The 24,128-nt window shown below is 51.4% G+C and overlaps 1 protein-coding gene across 1 annotated transcript; it reads right to left on the bottom strand.

Annotated features, from left to right (window-relative positions):
* Positions 1-1,201: 1,201 nt before the first annotated feature.
* On the bottom strand, positions 1,202-22,802 carry EFHC1 (EF-hand domain containing 1). The gene is made up of 11 exons (XM_054021354.1): positions 22,692-22,802; positions 18,925-19,146; positions 17,214-17,501; positions 15,887-16,036; positions 14,471-14,663; positions 13,863-14,083; positions 11,885-12,025; positions 5,972-6,185; positions 4,903-5,050; positions 3,405-3,618; positions 1,202-1,519 (listed from the first exon to the last, which is right to left on the bottom strand). Exons 1-11 carry the CDS (start codon positions 22,752-22,754, stop codon positions 1,448-1,450), a joined length of 1,926 nt encoding a protein of 641 aa, XP_053877329.1. The 5' UTR covers positions 22,755-22,802; the 3' UTR covers positions 1,202-1,447.
* Between the last annotated feature and the right edge of the window lie 1,326 nt (positions 22,803-24,128).

Here is a 24,128-nt window from a genome sequence, read left to right as displayed (position 1 = left end):
ACGACAGGCTGGGGATCGGGCTGCAGCTCTGGGCCTACGGGTGAGGAGGGCTGGAAGCAGGTTCTAGAAGCTGAAGAGGAGCGGAGATGGCCCAGTGGTGGGCTTATCGATGCTCTGAATAAAGAACGACACGGATAGCCCCAGAAGGCGAGAGCGTAACCTAGAGGGTGGGATCCAGTGTGTGGCTGAGCCCCGTGTGTGGTTGTGTGTTGGAATTCTCAAGTATCTGAGAGGAAATGGGAACCCTCACTCCCCCCACCCCGAAAAGGGACGGATAAAATAAGCATTTTGCTCAGAAAGGGTGCCTAATGGTGGAGACCTGCACGGGCTCTGTCCTAGTTGCTCCTCACTGGTGCAGTTGGCTGGCTGACCTACGGCACAATGGGGATGGGTGGGTCTGTGGCAGCTTTCTTCATGTAAGGGGGAGCGACCAGACTTTTTAAACAGTGAGAGTGCTATAAACTCACCCCAACCATGTCTCTCTCTTCGCTGTAGGGAAACAGCACTGTGCAGGCAATAGCATCACTTCCTCACGGGACCAGCCTTTCTAGTAGAACAAATAAAGTGAGAGACTATCCAGTGTGTGTGGGGGCGGGGGTGGTGGGAGGGGTGGGAGGAGAATATGTATCTATATCCATTCTCCATAATCTGGGGCACGTTATTTAATCTGCTCTGAATCTCAGTTCCCCCATGTGTTAAAATGGGGATAACAATCCTTCCTTTCTCCCATTACTTCGGGTATGGCGGGAAGAGTCTCCTGCAGAATCTAGCCCAGCAGGGCTGTTGCCAGGGGCCTGCCTCTACGGGAATTGCTGTCACGAACCGCACAAGAGCGCAGCATTAAATTCTGTTTTAAGCCAGCAGAATGCTATTTATTTGATCTTTTGCTTTAATCCTCAGCTATTCAGGCTACTTGGTGGGTGTATTTACAGCAGACACACGTCTCTGCCATTTCACAGCAGACATGGCTGCCGGGGTTCGGATACCATAGCACCTCACACAGTGGGGCCTTGCTCCATGGCTGGGGCCTTTAGGCCCTTCTGCAGCAACATCATAAATTGAAATGGTACCCAGTTGCTTTTTGCTTCGCGGGAGATTGTCAGTCCTCCTTGGGCAGTCGGTATGAAAGGCTTGGAGCTCTCAATCCATCCAGGCCACCCGTCCCGCCTCAGAGCCCAGGAAGAGACAACCTGGAACGATGTGGAGTCATTTCTTTAATACAAATGAAGCTTTTTCTACAGGCTCTGCTTGCAGGCCCCGCATTTGGGACATTGAGCTCAGTGAGGGAGGAAGGTAAGTGGGGCAGAGATGAGGTGACCTGGTGCCGAAGGGCCGAGCAGCGCGCAATGAAGCGACGGGGGGAGGGAGTCTAGAGGTACAATCTTTGAATATGCGTCATTTCAGCTGGGACAGTTGGCTGGGTTGTGTCTCCCCTTCCGGGGGCTGCTCAGCAGGAAAACGCTCTGATGAAGTCATGGTAACTGATCTGGTTCTCCCCATGCGAACACAGGCTGATCAGCTGGAAAAGAAACAGCAGCGTGAGGACAGGGGAGAAGTACAGTCACGTTTCCCTAAACGATAACTCCAGTGAGAAGTTCCTGTGGGCCAGGGCAAAGGGCCCTGTTCTTCCCTGTAGGGAGCAGCCTACCTACAGGAGAGGAAAACTTTCCCTTATAATAAATAGCCCCATTCACTCAGGAGTTACCTGCCCCATGAAGTTTCAACCCAGCTTCCTCCTCATTCTAGCAGGAAGAAGCCAAATGTTCCCCCCCCCCCCCCGCTTCACCTACAGACCTCGGGGGATCCACAGGAACTGAGAGGGACCCACATGGGTGCCCCTTGCCTCTGCTGTCCAGACACAGAAGGTCCCACTGACACAGCTCCTAAGGAACCGTTTCCCTGTGGCAGCAGCTTCCTAGCCCCTGCCTAAAGGCGGCAGAGGGAACAGCATATATGAACTGGCACTGGCTGTATTACCATCCCTGGGGGCTTTTAGGGAGTGGGTAGAGTTTTTAATGGGGTAGCTAGTGTCTCCTCTTTAACACCATGGGATTATCATAACTCCTTTGAAAGATTTACTCACCCTTTGTCACCTTGTTTTCATGGTCACTTGCATAGTTGGTTAATTCTTTTCTGGTTTGGAGGTAAGCATTAGCTGCTGCTTGGTGTCTATTTTTAGCCTGCGGCTCTGTTATCTAGACTAGGGCTCTAGGCACCTTATGTATTATACAGCTAGACTGGAGGGGAGGTCCTGGGGCTAAAGCCCTGGCTTAGGACTCAAAGCTGGGTTCAATTCCTGGCCTTGGCCGGGGTGACCTAGGGCACGTTATTTAATCTGTTCTGAATCTCAGTTCCCCCATGTGATAACAATCCCTCCTTTCTCCCATTATTTTGGGTATGGCAGGAAGAATCTCTCGCAGAATCTAGCACAGCAGGGCCCTGGTGATGAAATAACCTTGTTGCCTTTACTATAATACCAAAGAAACAAGTCTAACTCAAATGCATTGTTTGATCCCTTGGCTACCATCCAATCTAATTTTTGCTAATTTTATTAAGAAAACGGGGCACATAGTCCCCAGGTCTTATACATTTCTTCAGCTGGAAAAGTTTTCTGCACTTGTATCTCTAACAGACGCAGCAGTTAAGTTAACATTTGTGTTCAACTATGTTTGGTTTCTTCCCTCACACGCATGGTTCTCAGTCCTGTTTCCTGCAAGGCATCCTGTGATCTCTGTTGGCTTCTGCTCATGGCACCATAGCTATATTGCCGTTTACCCTTATTCGCTAAGCCCATAAGGTTATCCGGCCTTAGCGGAGGCCTGAGGTGGAGATGGCGGAGATGCCATGCAGGCTTTGGCTTACTATACCTTCTTGGCAATTCAACTGGGATGCGGTATGCAAAGGCAATGGGTGATCAGAAGCTGCCCTGCAGGAGGAATGACTGTGGTGCCCATGACAACATACCCGTAGAGGAAGGCTAAATACTTGGCTTCCAGTGCTATCTTGGGGCCTATATGGGATTGGATTTCCCCCTCTCCCCCCGGCTTCTGTTTAACACACACTGGGGTGAAGTGGTTTTCTCTTCAGGGTTTGAAGGAATTTCTCCCACCTCTTCCTAGCCCCACTGCCAGACTGTATGTGTGGGTCTCCTCTGCTTCTGGGGCCCTGAGTAGAGATGCTCCGGGTGGGTGGGGGGCGATAGCACACAGTCTAGTTCATGGCATTGCCTGGGGATGGGGCACTGCCAGCAATTGGGCTTGGCTGCCTTCTGTAAATGGAGAGGCCTTTGGAAGAGCCGAGGCAAGTGAGAGAGGACAGTGCTGTGTGCAATATTACGTGGCTCCCAGGTCAACGTTTCGGCTAAAAGCCGAACTTCACACACGCTGACCACGCTGCCTCCTGACCTTGTTAACCAGGGCGTCGTTGACCGGCAGGTTGAAGCGGTTGCAGAGGGCAAAGAACTCTTCTTTGTCAAGGAATCCGGAGCTATCCTTGTCGTGGTGAAGGAACGCCTCCCGCATGCTGCTGTTAATCAAGTAGTTATGGTGCTTCAGCTGCTCCTGAACCTGCTTCACTAGCTCTTCCAGTTCCTGCCTGCCCATCCCCGCTGCTGACTGGCTGTGGAGGAAGGAAGGAGGGAAATGACTGCATGCAGAAGTCACTCTTGACACATCTGAGCTAAGTCCTTCTCTCGTGTGTTCCACCAACTAAAATCTCTGGTGGCCAGCTGTTCTTCCTCGGATTTATGACACAATTGGTTCCTGAACATCTTGTCTTAAGTCAAAAACATCGTAACTCTAATTTCCCATAGGAACAATGTTGGATCGAGAGTTGTAAAGTCAAAACAGGCATCATAAAGTCGAAGCACAATGACAATTTATAAACATAAGTGCCATTCGTTGTAACTCTAATGTCGTAAAGTCAAGGACTGCCTGTAGTAGGCTTCCAAAGACACGCTCCTTTGAATAACAAGGTCACCTGCTTGGTAGACAGGACACTGGGCTGGAAGGCAGGGGCCAAGAGGCCTCTGCCCAGCTCTGCCCCTTCCCCCTGTGCCTCTGTTTCTCTTCTCTCCTTTTGTCTGTCTTGTCTATTTAGAGTGTAAGCTCTTTGGAGCAGGGACTGTCTCCTTCTGTGTGTTCATATAGTGCCAAGTGGCCCCATTCTCAGCTGGAGCCTCTATGCACTGCCATAAAAATCAGTGGTTGGAGCCCACAACAGCTCGGTGTTGTGGCGTGGTCTCCCAAGGAATGGGATGGAAGCCCTAGCCCCAGGGAGAGGAGAAGGGAGGTCATATAAAATAAGGCTGAACCCTAGACAATAGGGTACGTCCCATCCTTTACAGGCCAAGGAATGGCCCAAATGACCTAATAGCAACGGTAAGAGAACTCTCAGTTAGGCTTCTCTTAGCCAGAGTGCAACAAGAGGCTGGTGCTGGTACTGTGAGCAGCACTATTACTGAGCGCTGCCGTCCTCCACAGGAGGAGGACTACTTAACTGCTCCTAAGCAGTGCTGAAGACAAATCTTTGCTACAGGCCTCAGGGAGGAGCCAATGCTCCAAGGGAGATTTCAGGCTCCCGGGCTGTGGCAGCCCCAGCTCAGCAGTTCTTAGATAAGCAGCCTTATTGGTACCTTGCATAGACTGAATTCCTTCTCTCTGTGCCCAAGGAGGGGTTCCTAGAGTGGAACAATCAGCTGATCAGTCATTAGCCAGCAGTCCCAGAGTAACAGGCTAGAGCGTGGTCCCATTGGTTAATGACACTCTACGCAACGTTGCACTAGAACGCACAGCACTAGGGGAGCTACGGCAAATAAATAATAGCCATTTGACCAGCTAAAAGTTGAATGACTTATTAACCCCAGCTCTCACTGCCTCTCGTGTGCTCGCCATTGAAACCTACCTCTCCGCTGCCTGCACTGCCGTTCGTCGAGGGGCAAAGTGATCCCGCAGAGACTGCAGCGTTGTTGCAGGGAAACTCTTGGCGTTGCTTTCCATGTAATTCAAGACGTACTCGTCAGCATCGGTGATGATAAACCTGTGGCCAAACACTGGGCAAGCGACAGCAAACCAAGTGTTACTCCTGTGTATGGGCGAGTCATGTTATTGATGCAGGAGAAGACAAGGTCCATGCCCTGAGGAACTTGCAATGTCAGAGCCAAATCAGAGCAGTTCACGCAGTTTTTTATTATCTTGGTGTAGGAAAAGATCTCCATGAATTCCATGGGTGTTTTTTGCCTATGTCAGGAGCCACTGAGTAAAGGCCTCAGGATTGGGCCCAGAGGAATTATGCATTTAACACTGTCTATTTTCTAACATGCTTCAGGATCTGGGTTATTTTCCTCCATGCATGAACTGATGACCTAGGCTACTGGATTTCATCTAGCCCAGTGCTCCAGCATTAACACTTAGAATGCTGGCATACCCCAGAACACCAGCTGCACACATGCTCAAGAAAATATAGTGCTCTCTCTCTATATATGAGAGGACCAGCTAAATGAATGGAACTACACCATTTTCCCACCATCTGCTGCATTTTACACTTGATCCAGAACTAACAGTTTGTAGGCGGAGGATGTTGTGTGCAATATCTGTGCAAAAAGGAAGGGCTTGTCTACACTTACCGGGGGATTGACATGCAGCGATCGATGCATCAGCAGTTGATTTAGCGGGTCTAGTGAAGACCCACTAAATCGACCGCCGATCACTCTCCCATTGACTCCTGTACTCCACTTAAACGAGAAGCGCAAGGAGTGTCAATGGGAGAGCGTTTCCCGTTGACATCCTGTAGTGTGGACCCCGCGGTAAGTAGATCTAAGTATATCGACTTCAGCTACGTTATTCACGTAGCTGAAGTCGCATAACTTAGATTGATCTCCCCCTGTAGTGCATCAGAAAACTCATTTAAAACAACGAGCCTGCTCTAAAGAATAGATGCTCTAATGGCTCCATCGAGCCAGTTCCAGATCTACCTTCAACCATGGCACCGATGGTGAGGTCCGCTGGCTCATAGTAAACAGGGTTATCTGTAGTGGAGCCTGGCTTGGGGACTTTGGTCTTTCCTAAGTATTTGCCTCCAATGATGCCTGAATTGCGGACAGGCGGCTCATAGATGCTGATCATGTCAGTGGAGAGGAAATAGGAGAGGATGAACTGGCGCTTTCTCTCCTCAGGGTTTGGCGATTCCTAGAGAAGAGAAGGACCGGAGTGGGTTGTGTGGTCAGGAAACACATATTTGGACATTCAAAGCTAGCTGCTTTTCTTGGATACTCACAGATTACTCCTATACACCCCCAAGCGGCCAAGGACCGAACCTGGAGCTTTCATTTTTACACCTGTCTAAACACCTACAGCACTTGGTTCGAGCCCCTGCCTAAAGAAGGCAAGAGGAGTAACCAGCCTGCTGCACTGTAATAAAACCACAGACTACGTTCAACGTCGGGATATCAGTGGCTCATTGGACTACTCCCAGCTCAAGGTACTGCTCCGCATGCCTAACCGTGGCAGAATCTGGTCCACTCATTATGTTCAGCACTCCAGGAGCAATGCGTATCCTGTATGAAGTGATTCATCACGCAAAGAAGGATTCGCTGTAGAATTAAAGTCTGTACCGCCGTGAGGGCTGGACAGATCCCAGCTCCTAACCACAAGACAGAACCCGCTGAGCACGCCACTGGATTTATGTGGTTAGATTAAAATTAGCTTTGATCTGAGCTCTAAACTATGGCCTTCAGGAACAAATACAGCCAACGAGAGAGAACAGCCATGGCATCCCCCTTAGAATTTGGGAGGGGCAGATGTCAGCTGACCCAAGGGTAGCATAGGAACTACTGCTACAGCGCAGAGGCCATGCACATGGCAGCTCAAAAGCTGCTTCTGTGTGAAGAGCACAGCTCTCAGCTGGGCTCCCTCGCCAGCTTCCAAGCCTGCAAACCGCTGGACAGTCCTGATGTAACGGACCACAGCTGGCTTCTGAAGCTGGGATTAGCCCTGGGGGGGAGGGGGCAGGGTGCACAGGTGCTGGCAGGTGTTACTGGAAGAAGATGATGTAACGTGGCATGGACGTGGGGGGCAAGGATGGATGAAAGTCAGGTTCAGGCTGCAATACTACTCATCTGAGCATTGATCCAACACCAGTCTGTTTGTTTGTTTTGGTTGTTTGAAGGACCGTGTGCTGTGGCTGGCAGTTGGAAGCTGTGAGCTTCAAAGGAAGGTTTGAAAGCTAGAAGCCTCTGGTAAGTGGCTGAGCCTTAATCAGTGGGCGGGGCATTCATACAGGCCAGGGCTTTATAAAGCAGCGCACAAGCGACCAGGGAGCTTTGCGAACACGGGCTGCTAACAGGGAGTTTCGCAAGGGAGTTTGGAAGGGAGCAGGAAGGGGGCGAGGGTCCCTTGCCAGTTCCATCTGTTTTCTCTTGATTCCCCTTAATACCTATAAAGCAACTACATTCTAACTGTTCGCTTAAACAACCCTTTCAGCTGACAGGGGGCTGCAGACGGGAGTTTGACAGAGGGAGGCTTACGATGGTTAGGAAGACCCGCAACACCTGTGCCAGCACTGCTACTGTCTCCTCCACCTGTGCCTGTAGCCAGACAGAGCGCCTGAGCATGGATGCCTCTACCCAGATCCTGGTGTGGTTTTGCAAAGACTGTAACTTGCAATTTCCACTTACTGATATCCAGGCTGGGGGGACCATCCAATGTGAAAGGTGCCTGCTGGTGGAATCTCTCAGGCAGCAGGTGGGAGAGCTACAGGAGGAGGTGGCTAGGTTGAGGAGCATCCGTATCCACGAGCAATTCCTCGACAGTGTCCATGTGGAGACAGCTGAGGTAGCTGTCCCAGTACACAGGACTGCTGATACACCACTGGTGGAGGAGGAGATGGCTCAGGGTGGACGCTGGCAGCTGGTTACTTCTGGCAGCAGGCAGTGCTCCACCCTTGCTCCGAACCCTCCTGCCGTGGTTATAGGTAACCGTTATGCTCTTCTTGATACAGGAAAGAAGGAATCACTCCCTACAGTAAAGGAGGAGAAGCCTCGTACCCCTAAGGCTGGAGAGTCTGCTGCCACCACTGCGAATAGGAAACGTAGGGTAGTGGTGGTCGGAGACTCTCTGCTGAGGGGGACGGAGGCGCCCATCTGTCGCCCTGACATTTCATCTCGGGAGGTATGCTGCCTGCCGGGGGCCCGTATCCGAGACGTTACGGAGGCATTGTCGAGGATTATCCGGCCCTCTGACTACTACCCCATGCTACTCATCCATGTGGGCACAAATGATACTGCGCGGTGTGACACTGAGCGGATCAAGAGTGACTACAGGGCTCTGGGAGCACGGGTGAAGGAGTTTGGAGCGCAGGTGGTATTCTCTTCAATTCTTCCTGTTAAAGGTAGGGGCCCGGGCAGAGACAGATGCATCATGGAGGTGAATGCCTGGCTGCGAAGATGGTGTCGCCAGGAGGGCTTTGGCTTCCTAGACCACGGGATGCTATTCGAGGAAGGACTGCTAGGCAGAGATGGCGTTCACCTTTCGAGGAGAGGGAAGACCCTATTCGGACACAGACTGGCTAACCTAGTGAGGAGGGCTTTAAACTAGGTTCGACGGGGACAGGTGAGCAAAGCCCACAGGTAAGTGGGGAACATGGAGACCGGGGAAATGAGTCGGAAACAAGAGGGAGTGTGGGCTATATTGGCAGAGAGAAAGGAGAGTCAGGAAAAAACTGGGAGGAAAGATCAAACCAGTATCTTAGATGCCTATATACAAATGCGAGAAGTATGGGGAATAAGCAGGAAGAACTGGAAGTGCTAATAAATAAATACAACTATGACATTGTTGGCATCACTGAAACTTGGTGGGATAATACACATGATTGGAATGTTGGTGTGGATGGGTACAGCTTGCTCAGGAAGGATAGACAGGGGAAAAAGGGAGGAGGTGTTGCCTTATATATTAAAAATGTACACACTTGGACTGAGGTAGAGATGGACATAGGAGACGGAAGTGTTGAGAGTCTCTGGGTTAGGCTTAAAGGGGCAAAAAACAAGGGAGATGTCATGCTAGGCGTCTACTACAGGCCACCTAACCAGGTGGAAGAGGTGGATGAAGCTTTTTTCAAGCAACTAACAAAATCATCCAAAGCCCAAGATTTGGTGGTGATGGGGGACTTCAACTATCCGGATATATGTTGGGAAAATAACACAGCGGGGAAGAGACTATCCAACAAATTCTTGGACTGCATTGGAGACAACTTTTTATTTCAGAAGGTTGAAAAAGCTACTAGGGGGGAAGCTGTTCTAGACTTGATTTTAACAAATAGGGAGGAACTCGTTGAGAATGTGAAAGTAGAAGGCAGCCTGGGTGAAAGTGATCATGAAATCATAGACTTTGCAATTCTAAGGAAGGGTAGAAGGGAGAACAGCAAAATAGAGACAATGGATTTCAGGAAGGCAGATTTTGGGAAGCTCAGAGAGCTGATAGGTAAGGTCCCATGGGAATCAAGACTGAGGGGAAAAACAACTGAGGAGAGTTGGCAGTTTTTCAAAGGGACACTATTAAGGGCCCAAAAGCAAGCTATTCCGCTGGTTAGGAAAGATAGAAAATGTGGCAAAAGACCACCTTGGCTTAACCACGAGATCTTGCACGATCTAAAAAATAAAAAGGAGTCATATAAAAAATGGAAACTAGGACAGATTACAAAGGATGAATATAGGCAAACAACACAGGAATGCAGGGGCAAGATTAGAAAGGCAAAGGCACAAAATGAGCTCAAACTAGCTACGGGAATAAAAGGAAACAAGAAGACTTTTTATCAATACATTAGAAGCAAGAGGAAGACCAAAGACAGGGTAGGCCCACTGCTTAGTGAAGAGGGAGAAACAGTAACAGGAAACTTGGAAATGGCAGAGATGCTTAATGACTTCTTTGTTTCGGTCTTCACCGAGAAGTCTGAAGGAATGCCTAACATAGTGAATGCTAATGGGAAGGGGGTAGGTTTAGCGGATAAAATAAAAAAAGAACAAGTTAAACATCACTTAGAAAAGTTAGATGCCTGCAAGTCACCCGGGCCTGATGAAATGCATCCTAGAATACTCAAGGAGCTAATAGAGGAGGTATCTGAGCCTCTAGCTATTATCTTTGGAAAGTCATGGGAGACGGGAGAGATTCCAGAAGACTGGAAAAGGGCAAATATAGTGCCCATCTATAAAAAGGGAAATAAAAACAACCCAGGTAACTACAGACCAGTTAGTTTAACTTCTGTGCCAGGGAAGATAATGGAGCAAGTAATTAAGGAAATCATCTGCCAACACTTGGAAGGTGGTAAGGTGATAGGGAATAGCCAGCATGGATTTGTGAAGAACAAATCATGTCAAACCAATCTGATAGCTTTCTTTGATAGGATAACGAGCCTTGTGGATAAGGGTGAAGCGGTGGATGTGGTATACCTAGACTTTAGTAAGGCATTTGATACGGTCTCGCATGATATTCTTATTGATAAACTAGGCAAATACAAATTAGATGGGGCTACTATAAGGTGGGTGCATAACTGGCTGGATAATCGTACTCAGAGAGTTGTTATTAATGGTTCCCAATCCTGCTGGAAAGGCGTAACGAGTGGGGTACCGCAGGGGTCTGTTTTGGGACCGGCTCTGTTCAATATCTTCATCAACGACTTAGATATTGGCATAGAAAGTACGCTTATTAAGTTTGCGGATGATACCAAACTGGGAGGGATTGCAACTACTTTGGAGGACAGGGTCATAATTCAAAATGATCTGGACAAATTGGAGAAATGGTCTGAGTTAAACAGGATGAAGTTTAACAAAGACAAATGCAAAGTGCTCCACTTAGGAAGGAAAAATCAATTTCACACATACAGAATGGGAAAAGACTGTCTAGGAAGGAGTACGGCAGAAAGGGATCTAGGGGTTATAGTGGACCACAAGCTAAATATGAGTCAACAGTGTGATGCTGTTGCAAAAAAAGCAAACATGATTCTGGGATGCATTAACAGGTGTGTTGTGAGCAAGACACGAGAAGTCATTCTTCCGCTCTACTCTGCTCTGGTTAGGCCTCAGCTGGAGTATTGTGTCCAGTTCTGGGCGCCGCATTTTAAAAAAGATGTGGAGAAACTGGAAAGGGTCCAAAGAAGAGCAACAAGAATGATTAAAGGTCTTGAGAACATGACCTATGAAGGAAGGCTGAAAGAATTGGGTTTGTTTAGTTTGGAAAAGAGAAGACTGAGAGGGGACATGATAGCAGTTTTCAGGTATATAAAAGGGTGTCATAAGGAGGAGGGAGAGAACTTGTTCACCTTAGCCTCTAAGGATAGAACCAGAAACAATGGGTTTAAACTGCAGCAAGGGAGGTCTAGATTGGACATTAGGAAAAAGTTCCTAACTGTCAGGGTGGTTAAACACTGGAACAAATTGCCTAGGGAGGTTGTGGAATCTCCGTCTCTGGAGATATTTAAGAGTAGGTTAGATAAATGTCTATTAGGGATGGTCTAGGCAGTATTTGGTCCTGCCATGCGGGCAGGGGACTGGACTCGATGACCTCTCGAGGTCCCTTCCAGTCCTATAATCTATGAATCTACTGAAGTCAAGGGGAGTCTTTCAATTGACTTCAATGCGGGAGTGGTGCAGGCCCATGTAGTATTGTCTGGTCCTGCTTTTATTCTGCCTTTATTACTGCTTGTCCAAAAGGCCATACTGGAACACGTGACCATCCTCAAGCAGAGGGATGTTCTCTGGTGGCTGCTGGAGATCTTTCTTGTAGCATTAACATAGGATAGCACTTGGAGGCAGCTAACCGAGAACACACCTCTCCCCCAACCCTTCTGATTTGGAGAATGTAACCAGGTAGCGCTTACTCCTGGACCAAGCTCTTACCAGTGCAACCTGATAGCGCAGCACCTTGTGGTCATTCTCTAGCATCTTAATAAAGTTTTTCCTGGGAGGCTGTGGCAGTAGGGAGAAGCAGTTCTGCAGGGAGTCTTCCAGGAAGCCGTAACCATTGTAGGGAGGAATGATCTGCACCCAGAAGAGACAGGAGGCACACGTGGTTACAACTAACAAAAAGACAAGGGTCAGGAAGCAGCTCCGGGCAACCGTTCTCTGCAGCGAGAATTGTGCCAGTGCTGAATACCTTCCCCACGGGCAAGGCCGTTTTCCCCAAAGCTGGACTGTACAGCCAGGCAGCATGGGCCAGGCCCTCAGCTGCTGTAAATCAGCAGGCCTCCCATGACTTCAGTTACAGCAGCTGGCCCTATGTCTTACATGCTCTGGAAGAACAAGTCCGAGTTTAAGGCCAGAGGGACCAGCAGGTCCTCCAGTCTGACCTCTTATCTCCACTCAACCCCCCCGGCCACCCCCTCCCCAAGCCAACAACCAGCATTAGATCAAAGTATACCAGCCTGCAATGGGCCAGGCAGAGAGGTGCACCAATCCCCAGAAGCCCCTGCAATGGCAGGGAAGTGATGGCATTGCAGGGTTTCCGGTTTATTGTCTCTGACTCCAGATCGAATGTGCTCCAGCCAAATGATGTTTGTTTTCCTAGTTCCAAACCCTGCCAATTCAGCCTCAAGCTCGAGGTTCAAGCTGGGTTCTTTCCTTTCCAAGCAACCCTATAAGCTGTAACTGATTGAAGCCAACGAACCCATTCTGCTGACAATACAGATCCTGTGACTTAAGCTCCTAAATCACGTAGGCCCAATGGGAGTTAGGAGACTAACTATCTTTGAGGATCTGGGCATTAGGCATCTTGGCAAACGTTACCTATAACATTTGCTCTGTACTATGGCAGCCACCCCGAGAGCGGAGAACCTGGCCAAACTAACTGACTCATCAACTCAACCCGATCACCCCGCTGGTTGGAGGTAACCAAGCTACCCAGATGTTTCCTACATGAGCTGTGATGTTAAGCCTTTCCCCGCTGCTGGAATGGCATCCCAATTAAAGTACTAGCCGCTCTGGAATTGCCATAGTGGAACAGATCAATGTCCATCTACTCCTGTATCCTCTCCCGACGAGGGGCCAGTACTGGACATTCCTGAGAAAGACATGGGCCCCTTCGGCAATAATGTGCCTACCTGTGTGCAAGTGTACAGTGTAGAGGGGCTGCAGTTGTCTCCTTAGCCCAGCTGCTCACCCAACCCCCTGAATCACGGTGATAGCCCCTGTACTTAACCGTGTGTACTCTCTTTGGCCAAAAGCCTGAGTTATTTGTTCAGTTTTCATGGAGTCTTTAGTAGGACTCTACTCGCATAGAAATGTAGGGCTGGAGGGACCTCGAGTCCAAACCCCAGCACTGAGGCAGGACCAAGGAAACCTAGACCATCCCTGACAAGCATTTATCCAACCTTCTGAGAAACCTCCAGCGCTGGGGACATGTGAATAACTGCTGCTCTGTGAGTCAGGGCTGCAGAGTTTGGCTCTGAGTAGGGTCCTGTGGCGACTTATTCATATCACCATCTAATGAGGTTTATTGGTTTTTAAATCTCAGACTCAAAGCAAATTCCACAAGTCCACTCAACACTGTGGAAAAGGCACAAGGTGCATTCCAGAGCATTAGCAGATGTTTTGTCTTCCAGCCGCTGTGTCATTCAGCAATGGAATTAACCTTAGAAGTAGAGAGCTATCCAGTACTTCACTGCTATATAGGTTAAAACTCACAGCCCTACTGCCCTGGCTGACACACACTAGTCTTTCCCTCTGGCTTCCCCTTAATCTGACACTCTTGAGCAACACAACATTAGGAGAAAGTATTTCTAAAAGGCTTACGCTAACGGCACTGAGGAGTCCTAAGGGTCTTTGCCTTGTACAGACTGATGGGTTTCTTTCCCGCCCCCTGTGAATTTTCTCCCAGTACCTGTGGCACTTCCTCTGGTGGCTTCTTCTTTACATCCACCGGCTGGAAGTCAGTGATGCCAAACTTCTCGTAATAGAACTGTCTTGTGAACTCATCACAGTCGTAGATGAAGAAGCTGCGCCCCAGGAGGGTGATGGGCTTGCCAACGGCAAAATCTTTAACAGTGTACCACTCCAGCACCTCCTGATTGGAGATCTCCAGCACGCAGCGGGGGAAGGTTTCTGGAGAAGATCAGGGGTAGAAAAGGCAGCTCAGTGAGCTAGACGTAGCCTTTATTACCGCATACAAAGCAAGAGACGAGAAAAGCCTGTCTGTATGTGACAGGTATAACAGCTTCAGTGGGCCAGTGGTGGAATGCTGGAGATGTCGCACTTCCTTTGGCAAATCGGCAGCAAAAGGTTAAATGTTTTAAAACCAATAGATAGTTTCTTTTGGAAAGAAATTGTAAACTCAAGAAAAGTTCCTGGGATTAATTACATAGACAGTATATTTATAATATGAGACACGCAGATGTCCACCCATCTATGCTCACGTACACACACACACACTCTCTCTCTCTCTCTTCCGGCTAACAGAAAACGGGTAAAGCCCCCAGCACAGACTCTTACTCATCTTGTCCACAAAGCTTTTGGGCAAGCGCTGGCGTCTGATCAGCACCGGGAAAGGGTCTCTGCCATCGTTGCGTTCGTGGAGTTCCCGAACCTCCACCGTGTCGTCAGCCAGGTAGAAATGGATGATGAAAGGCCGGTTCTCGCCAAACATGTTCTCGGTGTCGTCCCATATGGCGTAGAAGCGTAGGACCTGCAGGTGGTGGAGAGCCAAGCAAGGCCATGAACCCAACATGAAACTAAAACATGCCCTGTCCGGATTAGGCTGGTGTGATTTGGGGGCTGTGTATGCAGAAGGATCGTGCCCAGAGCACAGGGATGCCAGTCGGCCTGTGTTAAGCACTGGTGAGACTGGCCTTGAACTCCTGCACTGGTTTATGGGCTCTGGTCAGCAAAGTCATTGAAGGAGGCAGTTCAGAGAAGAGAAGCAGAAATGATTCGGCAGCAGGAGGGTTTTGACTAAGAGAACCAAACAAAACTAGCTGGGCTAGACAGCAGCTGAGGGGAGAGAAGACCCATTTACAACTATCTGAAACACCACGGAGGGACAGGAATTATTCAGGGTTGTTCAGGGGACAGGAGGGGGAAGAAAGTGATCAAAGGAAATATTGGGGAAAATGCCCTAGCACTGAAATGTATCAGTTCCCAAGGGCAGCGCTTGGACATTGATAACTAGGCTGGACAACACACTAGAGAATAACAATCTAGCACCGGCCTCATGAGCTGGACTAGCTGATCCAACAAGGCTCAAACTGTGACCTCTTCATGACAGAACTTCCTTCCAGCCCAGATCACAGGGAGACACGGGTGGCAGGCATCTTGCTCTCAACCATCAGGCTGCCTAAACACCATAGCTACTCTCGGGTGGGGCTGTGGTTTATTTGCCTCAGAGGTCAAAATCATCACACAGCAATGGATGTTTGCAATGCAACATCATTACCCATTGAGGTAGCAGCTAGCCACAGAGCTGGATTATAATGTGCCTTTCATGACAGCAGATGTGAAATCAGGAGTCTTCGGATGCCAAACAGTCAATGCCCCTGACGCACTCGGGCAAGTGGTTGATTACCCTACCTGGACATAAGGCTTTCTGGAGCGAGAAAAAGAGAGAGGAGGAGCTAGAGTGTGGGCTGAGCTGTTCTGAAGGAGGAACTCTAGAAGCAGCCAAGCCTGGGGAGAAGGTAAGAGCTGAACTTTGTATTCTCTTTTTATTGTTTTCTTTATTGACAAAGCCAGACACCCAGAGAAGTAGGATGTGTTTGGCCCCTGCACAACGTATGGACTGCATTTGCAGAGCTGCCTGGGGGAGGCACCTGCTCACGGACACCCACAAGAGTCACGTATAAGTACCACTCTGAATCACAGACACAACAGGGAACGACCCACCCTAAGGAAAGGCACCCACACCCCACTCACCTGCTTGTCAAAGGTCAGAAACTGTTTGAGCTGGTCGAAGCTCGACGGCGTGACGTACATGCGCAGGGGCATCTTCCGGAGCTCCGTGTACGGGTCGAAAATCATTTTCTCAGGAGGGTTCAGTTCAATTCCTTGGCTCTCCAGAAATACCTAGGGAAAGTGTCTGGGCCATTAATGCTGCGATGGGCTCTTAGGGTCAGGAGGCAAGGAAAGCTCTGGGCTGGTTTGGGAGGGTATCAGCAGGAGCCTGTAAGCTCACTGTTTGCAGTTGCACCTAGAGGCCCCAATCCCAATATGCTAGGTGCTGTACAATAATCATAGACTCGTCGACTTTAAGATCAGAAGGGATCATTGTGATCATATCATCATTCATAAAGGTTTTTAACTGTCAGTTGCCTCTTTGTTTCCACGGACCTTTCAGACCTCATTGAAAGCCAGATCTTGAAGTCCTGCCTCCGGTTAGACTCGAGCAAACCTCCCATTGGCTTCACTCCTGGGAGTTTTGCCGGAGTAAAGACTGAAGAAGGACTTCAGATCTTGTCCCTTTATGTTTCTATTACAAATTGAAAGGGCAAGTCTCTCTTTTTTGGTTTAATTTGCGATGCTCCTGGAAGGCGCCAGCTCTGGAAAGCAGAGCCCTATTTCTACACTCACGGCACTCACCCGAGAGAGCCACTGAAGCCAGTGGGACTGCTTGCCTGCCTACGTCACCAAGATTTGGCCCAGAACACAGGCAGCTTGGGAAGCAGCAGCACAAGCTTCCCCACCAGGGAACTGACCCCTGAGTTGGAGAGATCACCACCAGGGCTGAGAAGGAAGGGTCGGGCTGCATGGCTTAGTAGTTCTGGCCTTCAGGATGCCAATTTATGCTAAATGTAGTGGCAGGTTTGAGATGCAGACACTTTGAAATGGGAACTGGACGACATCATCAACTCATTTTACATAAGCGACCAAGCGACCGTAGAGTCATATCAGGGACTGGATCTACAGCTGGTGTAAACAGGCATAACTCCACTGACTTCAATGGTCACTCAGTTCCAGTTTGCACCAGCTCTATAAAAGAGATCAGGCTACATCACAGGTTCTCAATGTGTTGTCACAACCCTGCGGGGTGGGAGTATCAGAAATGGGTGTCAGGGGGTCATGAGTGACCATCACACCTGTCCCATGGTCTTATGTGGGGTGAGGCCCCAGTATGGAAGAGGCTGAGAATCCCTGATCTTACTCATTTGTGTGTTGGGAACAGAGCAGGGATTCTAGTGAGCTTTGCCTATCGCTAACTCCTAGGATTCTCTTATTCGGCTAGTTCCCTGCATCCCTGATGCACCTGTGTGAACGGGTCACAGTCGACTATGCGGAAAGTCTTGCCATAGATGGTGATGTTCATGCCCCGATTCAGGTCTTTCCAGTGGTAATGGTCCCCTCGGTCATTCTTGGGTATCCGCTGGCGTTTGATGAGCTTGCCCTGAGGAATACCCGAGTTCTCCACGATGGGCTCCATGACAGACATGCTGTCGTCCTCCAAGTAGTAATAAATACCCACTTGGCGGATCCGGAAATGCTCTTCTGTGGATATAGGAACATCTTCCTGGAAATAGGCATCAAACTTCAACACCTGCAACGTGGGGAAGGACCCCAGAAGGAGAGAAGGAACTGACATTAGTGACGGCATTAATCAAAGGTCTTGTTAACGTTTGCCCTCGGCTTTGACAACATGGGCCACTAGGCTTAGTACTTATCATGCCATCGAGGGCCCCAGAGTCTGACCACAGACTGACTGCAAGAGCATCAGGGGAGCTTTCATTGCTGGTGGTTTTTCTAGAGCCCAATTTTTTGTAAATTTTTCCCTTGTCTGAGGCACCCAGGGACCGAGTGTAAGTGCCTTGAATAAACATAGCACCTGCCCCCCCAAAAAGATCTCCAAGCCCTTTACAGCCAGGGGCCCCGCCTAGCAAGTTGCTGAGCTCTCCGGTTCCCATTGGTGGAGCTTACTGACATACACAAGCTTCTTTAATATGCTCAGCCTCTCAGAGTCAATGTGGCTGCCGAGCTGCCAACAGGGGAATCCATTCTCATGTTCTCTGGCTCCACTACTGAAGAGGTTTCCTGTGCTCTACTGGATTTGAGAATCTGCCTCGCTCTCCTGCAGTTGCATTTGCCCTGCAGACTGACACCGAGACCCAGACTGGGCGTGGGGAGGTGGTGGCGAGGGAGGGTCAGGGCACAAGGCGACTGCCCTGTCTTGGTCACCCAAGTACAGCCACAATCACAGTTCCTGTGCTTGGGCGAAGCACAAGGAATGTTTCCTCCATGAGATCCCAGGGTGTGGAGTAGCTAGGGCCATGGACCTGCCTGCTTCTCCATACCAGCCCACAGAGCTGGCCAGGCATGCTGTGGGCAGCAGATGGTGCCACCCTAAAAGCTGGCCCAGCCTACGCATTCCCCCTTGGGCTCTCCGAGCTCAGAACGGGATTGCAACTTGCTGGGGCATGATCCCTCCCAGGCTCTGCAAGGGGTGGTGCAGCACGTTCCTTAAGGACACAGCCTGGCCCGAAGCAGATACGCTGACGACGACTAATGCAGGAAGTCTATATGGGGCAGTACAGGCACACGGACACTGTGGTGATGAGCACGGTATAAACTCCCAGCTCGACAAACAGGAGATGCCCCCTTTGCATGGGCCCTTTAGGAGCCTGGCTCCGTTGCAGCTCCAGCATAATTTTGCAAGGAGAACATGAGAGGGTGGGACTTACAGGGAGATTGTTATAAAGTGAAGCATCCAGAGTTCATCCGAGTTCTCTTTAAACTACTGGAAATGTCCTTGCGTAGCTCGTGGGGAATGCTTTATAATGTTTACTTACTGTAATCCTCTTCGCAAGCAAAGAAAGCCTCTTTCAATCCAGACGTCAGTTGTCTATGACTAAGGACTACAGCATCTGGAAAATACATTCTATACTGTCTGTTCCCCAGACCCTGGCGTTCACGGCTCACAGCCCTGGGTTTGGCTAGCAATGCTCCTGAACTAAGGCTCTCTGTACCTTTTTGTCAAAAGCCACATGTGCTGGAATGAAGTCGGAAGGTGGGGCCTGCTTGGCTTGCCCGTAGGTCAGCGTGGGTCTCTTGTTGGACAGTTCATCTAATTCGGCCTGGGACAGCTGGTTCACATAGAGTCGCTCCCTGCCTATCCCCATCGTCGGTAGCCGTGAACAGGCAAAGCCATTCCTATAGCCCAGTGTCTGGGAGCGATGGAAAGCCGATTTCTAAGGAAAGCAATTCAACCATTAAATACAATCTAGCACCAGCTAGATCTTGATACACAAAGTAAATTCTTTTACCAAAAAAACAGCTCAAGGTGTCAGATATCCTGAAAAATGGCATCCCATGTTACTGTAGTCTCTTGCAACAATTATTACTTTAACCTTTCCTGGTCCCACTCAGCCAAAGGAGGTTGCAGAGAGGACAGGTGTTTTGGGGAGCAGGCACTGGTTTGGAAATCCGGAGATCAGTGTCGATAGATCTAAAGGAGAATCTCAATTTGTCCTTAGCAGGATAGAGCCTCTGACACACTGTTGAGCCGTTCTCATTCCATGCCATAGAAGGAGGTGGGAACCATCACATTACAGTATATGGAAAGAAAACTCCTTCCGCGCCCCATCTTTGCAATCAGTTCAGCCTTGAGCATGTGAACAAACGCCCAATTGTTAAGCCTCTAATCCTATTTCTAATCCCAAGGTACCAATAGCATTCCAAGTACTTGCCCATTTTTCCTTAAACCTAAATCCAGTGGCCTCTGCCGGCGCTGCTCAGGACAGAGCAGCAGTGAAGCAAGAGGGTTTATTTAAGAGAAGTGAATGGACAGTTGCATCAATATTATACTTGCTGCAGAATAACCATTTCCTGGTGGTAAATAAATGCCTGGGCGAAGTGGAGGTGTTTGTGGGAAAGACAGCTGAGACAAAACCAGGACGCTTATCTATTAAAGCGGGGAACAGCAATCCTGTGACAGAGTAAACTGCAGTGTATTGGGGCCCAATCCTGCAGCCCTTAAAGGCACTAAGGCAGTCGCCTAGGCACCTGATGGAATTTTTAAAAGTGCTTATCTGCGTCCTTAGGCCCCTAACTGCCTTTACAGATCGGGCCCATAAGGACTCCCAGTGATGTTAAGAGGATCTGGCTTCCAGATCAGGACTCTCCTACCCAATGACTGATGTGAATGTAAAGAGAGAGCCCTAAATGTGAGCTGCTGCAGCTGGTCTCAGCTACGCCAGCAAGTATCTGAAGGAACAACCATTGACTTCAGTGCAGTTCCTAGCCCATTCTCCCCCTCAATGAACACATCTACCATTTTTTGCCTTCCTCGTGCAAATTGCTGCCCCCAGCTCAGCACTTCTGAGCAACCCTTTAATAATAACGCGACTCGCCAACTCCTGCTCGCGGTGGATGTTTTTGCTAGAAGATCCGCTCCAGTTCAAACAGAAATTAATTCAGCAAAGTTCTCTGGCCTGTCCTATAGAGGAGGGAAGGCTAGATGGCCACAACGGGCCATTCTGGCCTTCGAATCTAGAAGTGACTGTGAATTACACCAGTTGTCCTGCTGATGTCAATGAAACGACTCACTTGAGTATGGCAAGCAGGATTTCTACAGGCCTGAGGAAAGAAACATTTGGACAAGGAACTAGATTTGAGGTTCAAACTTTCAAGGGGCTATAAACAAGGGTGAGAAAAAAAAATTAAATGGTGAAGAGCCGGGACAAAGCCTTTTTAACTGTGTCTGATCGGTGTGGGGGCAAGGAGTGACAGCTCTTCCCTGAACAGCTGACTTCTCAGTGGCTTGTCAGGCTGATTGATTGTGTGCCTCAGAATGCAACTGGCCAACAATTGCATGCTGAGCTGAGCTCTGTGTCTCCATGAAAATCATAATCCATGCAAATGTGAAAAAAAGCAGAGGAGTGGTTAATGGGTCCTCAGATCCCATCAAGGACGACTGGGGAAATTAAGTTCCATTGCGGGACACTGAGTTTCAAAAGGAATAGGGGAGTATCCAATCAGCAGTAATGGGGTTATCATAGGTACCACTGGGGTAGCAAGCGAGCATGGGATCTTTGCCCAGGAGAGAATCAGATCCCTTCAGGGATCGCAGGCTCTATCAGGGGCCAGGGGGGCAGATATTCAACCAGTGTGTTAGAGTGCAGTTGGAAGGGTATCTGGGGAACACTACAGCCCATTGGGGGGCATTGGGTTCCCATGGAGGTATCGGGATGCAGAGGGTCACTATCATGGAGTATCAGGTCCCATGGGGATATCAGGAGGGTACAGAGCTATCAGGCCCCATGGGGCACAGAGGTACCTATCCTGGGGATATCAGATTCTCATGAGGGTCCCATCCCTATCAAGGAGGGTGTGAGGACCAATGGGGGTCTGAGGACGATTTGGAACCAATGGTCCCATATCCTCGAGCATTGGGTGGGTACAGGGATCCCTGTCGTGGGGTAGCAGTTGTCATTGGGTACTGAGTCCCATGGGAGGTATTGGGGGGCACAAGGTTCCCTGTTCTCGGGTTATTGGGTCCCCGAGGGGATCCTGTCCCAGGAAGTGGGGGATTGGTTTGCAGGGGAACTGGGGGTTACTTTTGGGGGTATCAGGTTTCTGGAGTTGGGGGAATCAGGTCCTGGGGACTGGGTCCAGGGGAGGGGGGATCCTGTGCAGGGGAGTGTGTCATCTTGGAGGGGTAGAGATTCCAGGTGCCAGGGAACATTAGAAGTCCCAGGGGTATCAGTCTGGGGATATTGGGTCCCATGGGGGGCAGGGGGCAGATCTGGTCCTGGGGGCAGGATGATTGGGTCCAGGGAGGGATATTGAGAAGACATGGGGATCAGGTCCCGGGATATCCATCTGGCGATATCTTGAGATCAGGGGGACCAGACAGCAAATGTGAAAAATTGGGTGGAGCCTATATAAGAAAAAGACCCCAAAATTGGGACTGTCCTTATAAAATCCGGACATCTGGTCACCCTACTTGAGATCAGAGGTATGGGGTGCAGGGGGAGGGGAGGATTGAGTTCCAGGGTCATGCATGTCGATCCATGCGTATCAGATCCGGGGGAGGGGATTGGATCTTAGGGTCAGGGGTATCAGTCCACCGGTATCAGGTCCCGGGCGGGGCCGGGTCCAAGGGTCGGGGGATGAGAGGAAGTATCTGGTCCCGGGAGAGTTTTTGTCCCGGGGGTAGGGGTGGAATTGGGTCCCAGGGTTGGGGGTATCAGCCGGGGGTACCAGGTCTTGGGTTGGAGGTACCGGGTCCCAGGGGGTCTTGGTTCGGGAAGGGATCCGGTCCCAGGCTCAGGAGGGGGAAGGAATCGGCAGAGGGATCGGGTCCCGAGGGGTATCCGGTTGGGGGAAGGATTGAATCCTGGTGGGATGGGGGGTGGGGATTGGGTCCCAGGGAATCGGCTGGGGGAGAGTATCGGGCACCAGGGGAATCGGGTCCCGGGGGGCTCGGTCCGGGGGGGGGGAGGGGAATCGGGTCCCGTGGAGGGAGGAGGGTCGGGTCCCGGGGGGGCTCGGTCCGGGGGGGTGGGGGAGGGAGACCGGGTCCCGGGGGGGGGCTCGGCCCGGGGGGGGGGGAGGGGAATCGGGTCCCGGGGGGCTCGGTCTGGGGGGGGGGGGAGGATCGGGTCCCGTGGAGGGAGGAGGGTCGGGGCCCGGGGGGGGGAGGGGAATAGGGTCCCGGGGGGCTCGGTCTGGGGGGGGGAGGATCGGGTCCCGGGGGCACTGCCGGGGGGGGGCGGGCCCGCGCTCTCCTCACCGTGGGGTCGCTGAAGGCGCTGCCCGGCAGCAGGGGCAGCCCCTGGACGGGATGGGCGCTCATGGCCAGCGGGCGCCTGGCGCTGCGGCTCCGGTCCCCAGCCTGCCCCGGCGCCCGGCAACGCCGTCACCCTGGCAACCGTAAACATTCCAGCGCTCGCTAAGCGCGCGGGCTGCGAGGGATGCGCCGCCTCTGGGCATGCGCGCTGGGTGCAGCCGGCTCCCCCCGCGGGAGCCGGGGGCTAGTGCGAGTGTTTCCCGGGGTGGGGGCTTTGCCCAGAGAGCGCTGCCAAGCCCCACCTGCAGCCCCCTCTTCCCTCCCCCCCCGTGCCAGGGTGCAGCGCAGCACCAAGCCCCTGCCCCCTGCCTGTGCGCTAGGGCCCCTTCCACCGGCCGGGGGGGATCGTCACACACCCTGGGCTGGCCAGTCCCCTGCCCCCCTGCCTGTGCGCTAGGGCCCCTTCCACCGGCCGGGGGGGATCGTCACACACCCTGGGCTGGCCTGTCCCCTGCCCCCCTGCCTGTGCGCTAGGGCCCCTTCCACCGGCCGGGGGGGATCGTCACACACCCTGGGCTGGCCTGTCCCCTGCCCCCCTGCCTGTGCGCTAGGGCCCCTTCCACCGGCCGGGGGGGATCGTCACACACCCTGGGCTGGCCTGTCCCCTGCCCCCCTGCCTGTGCGCTAGGGCCCCTTCCACCGGCCGGGGGGGATCGTCACACACCCTGGGCTGGCCTGTCCCCTGCCCCCCTGCCTGTGCGCTAGGGCCCCTTCCACCGGCCGGGGGGGATCGTCACACACCCTGGGCTGGCCTGTCCCCTGCCCCCCTGCCTGTGCGCTAGGGCTCCTTCCACCGGCTGGGCTTGGGGTGGGGGTCCCCTGCCCACCCCTCTGCCTGTGCGCTAGGGCCCTTTCCACCTGCTGGGCTGGGGGGGTCCCCTGCCCACCCCTCTGCCTGTACGCTAGGGCCCCTTCCACCGGCCGGGGGGGGGGGATCACACACCCTTGGCTGGCCAGTACCCTGCTCCCCCGGGAGTGTGTACCAGGTCCCCTCCACCTGCTGGGCTGGGGGAGAGGTCACACTATCCAGGTGTAATCAGGGGCAGGGGGGATGGTCCTGCTATTGTGAGGCACTTTCCTGGCTTATACACTACCCCAGTGGACTGGGCTAGCAAAAGGATCTTAGTCCTCACTCCCACTTCCTTTACCCAGAGGCCTACCTGACCTCGAGGACCCCCCTTCCAGTCTCCTGTGTGGCAGAGTCCTTGTAACCCCGACAAGGCTGGGCCCAGGATTCCTGAGGGGCTCGACACCCTGATCTTGTTGTGGTCACTTAGGACAGGGGCTAGGGTATCCCCATTCTGGGATACTCTCTCCGCTCTGGATGCTTCCCTAGCTCACTGATCATTACACCTAGTTCAAGCAAATACAATTTATTAA

This window comes from Malaclemys terrapin, chromosome 3, assembly GCF_027887155.1.
Source record: "Malaclemys terrapin pileata isolate rMalTer1 chromosome 3, rMalTer1.hap1, whole genome shotgun sequence".
Classification (NCBI taxonomy): domain Eukaryota; kingdom Metazoa; phylum Chordata; order Testudines; family Emydidae; genus Malaclemys; species Malaclemys terrapin.
The sequence above is the reverse complement of the archived record's forward strand: the minus strand, read 5'-3'. Positions and strand labels throughout refer to the sequence as shown.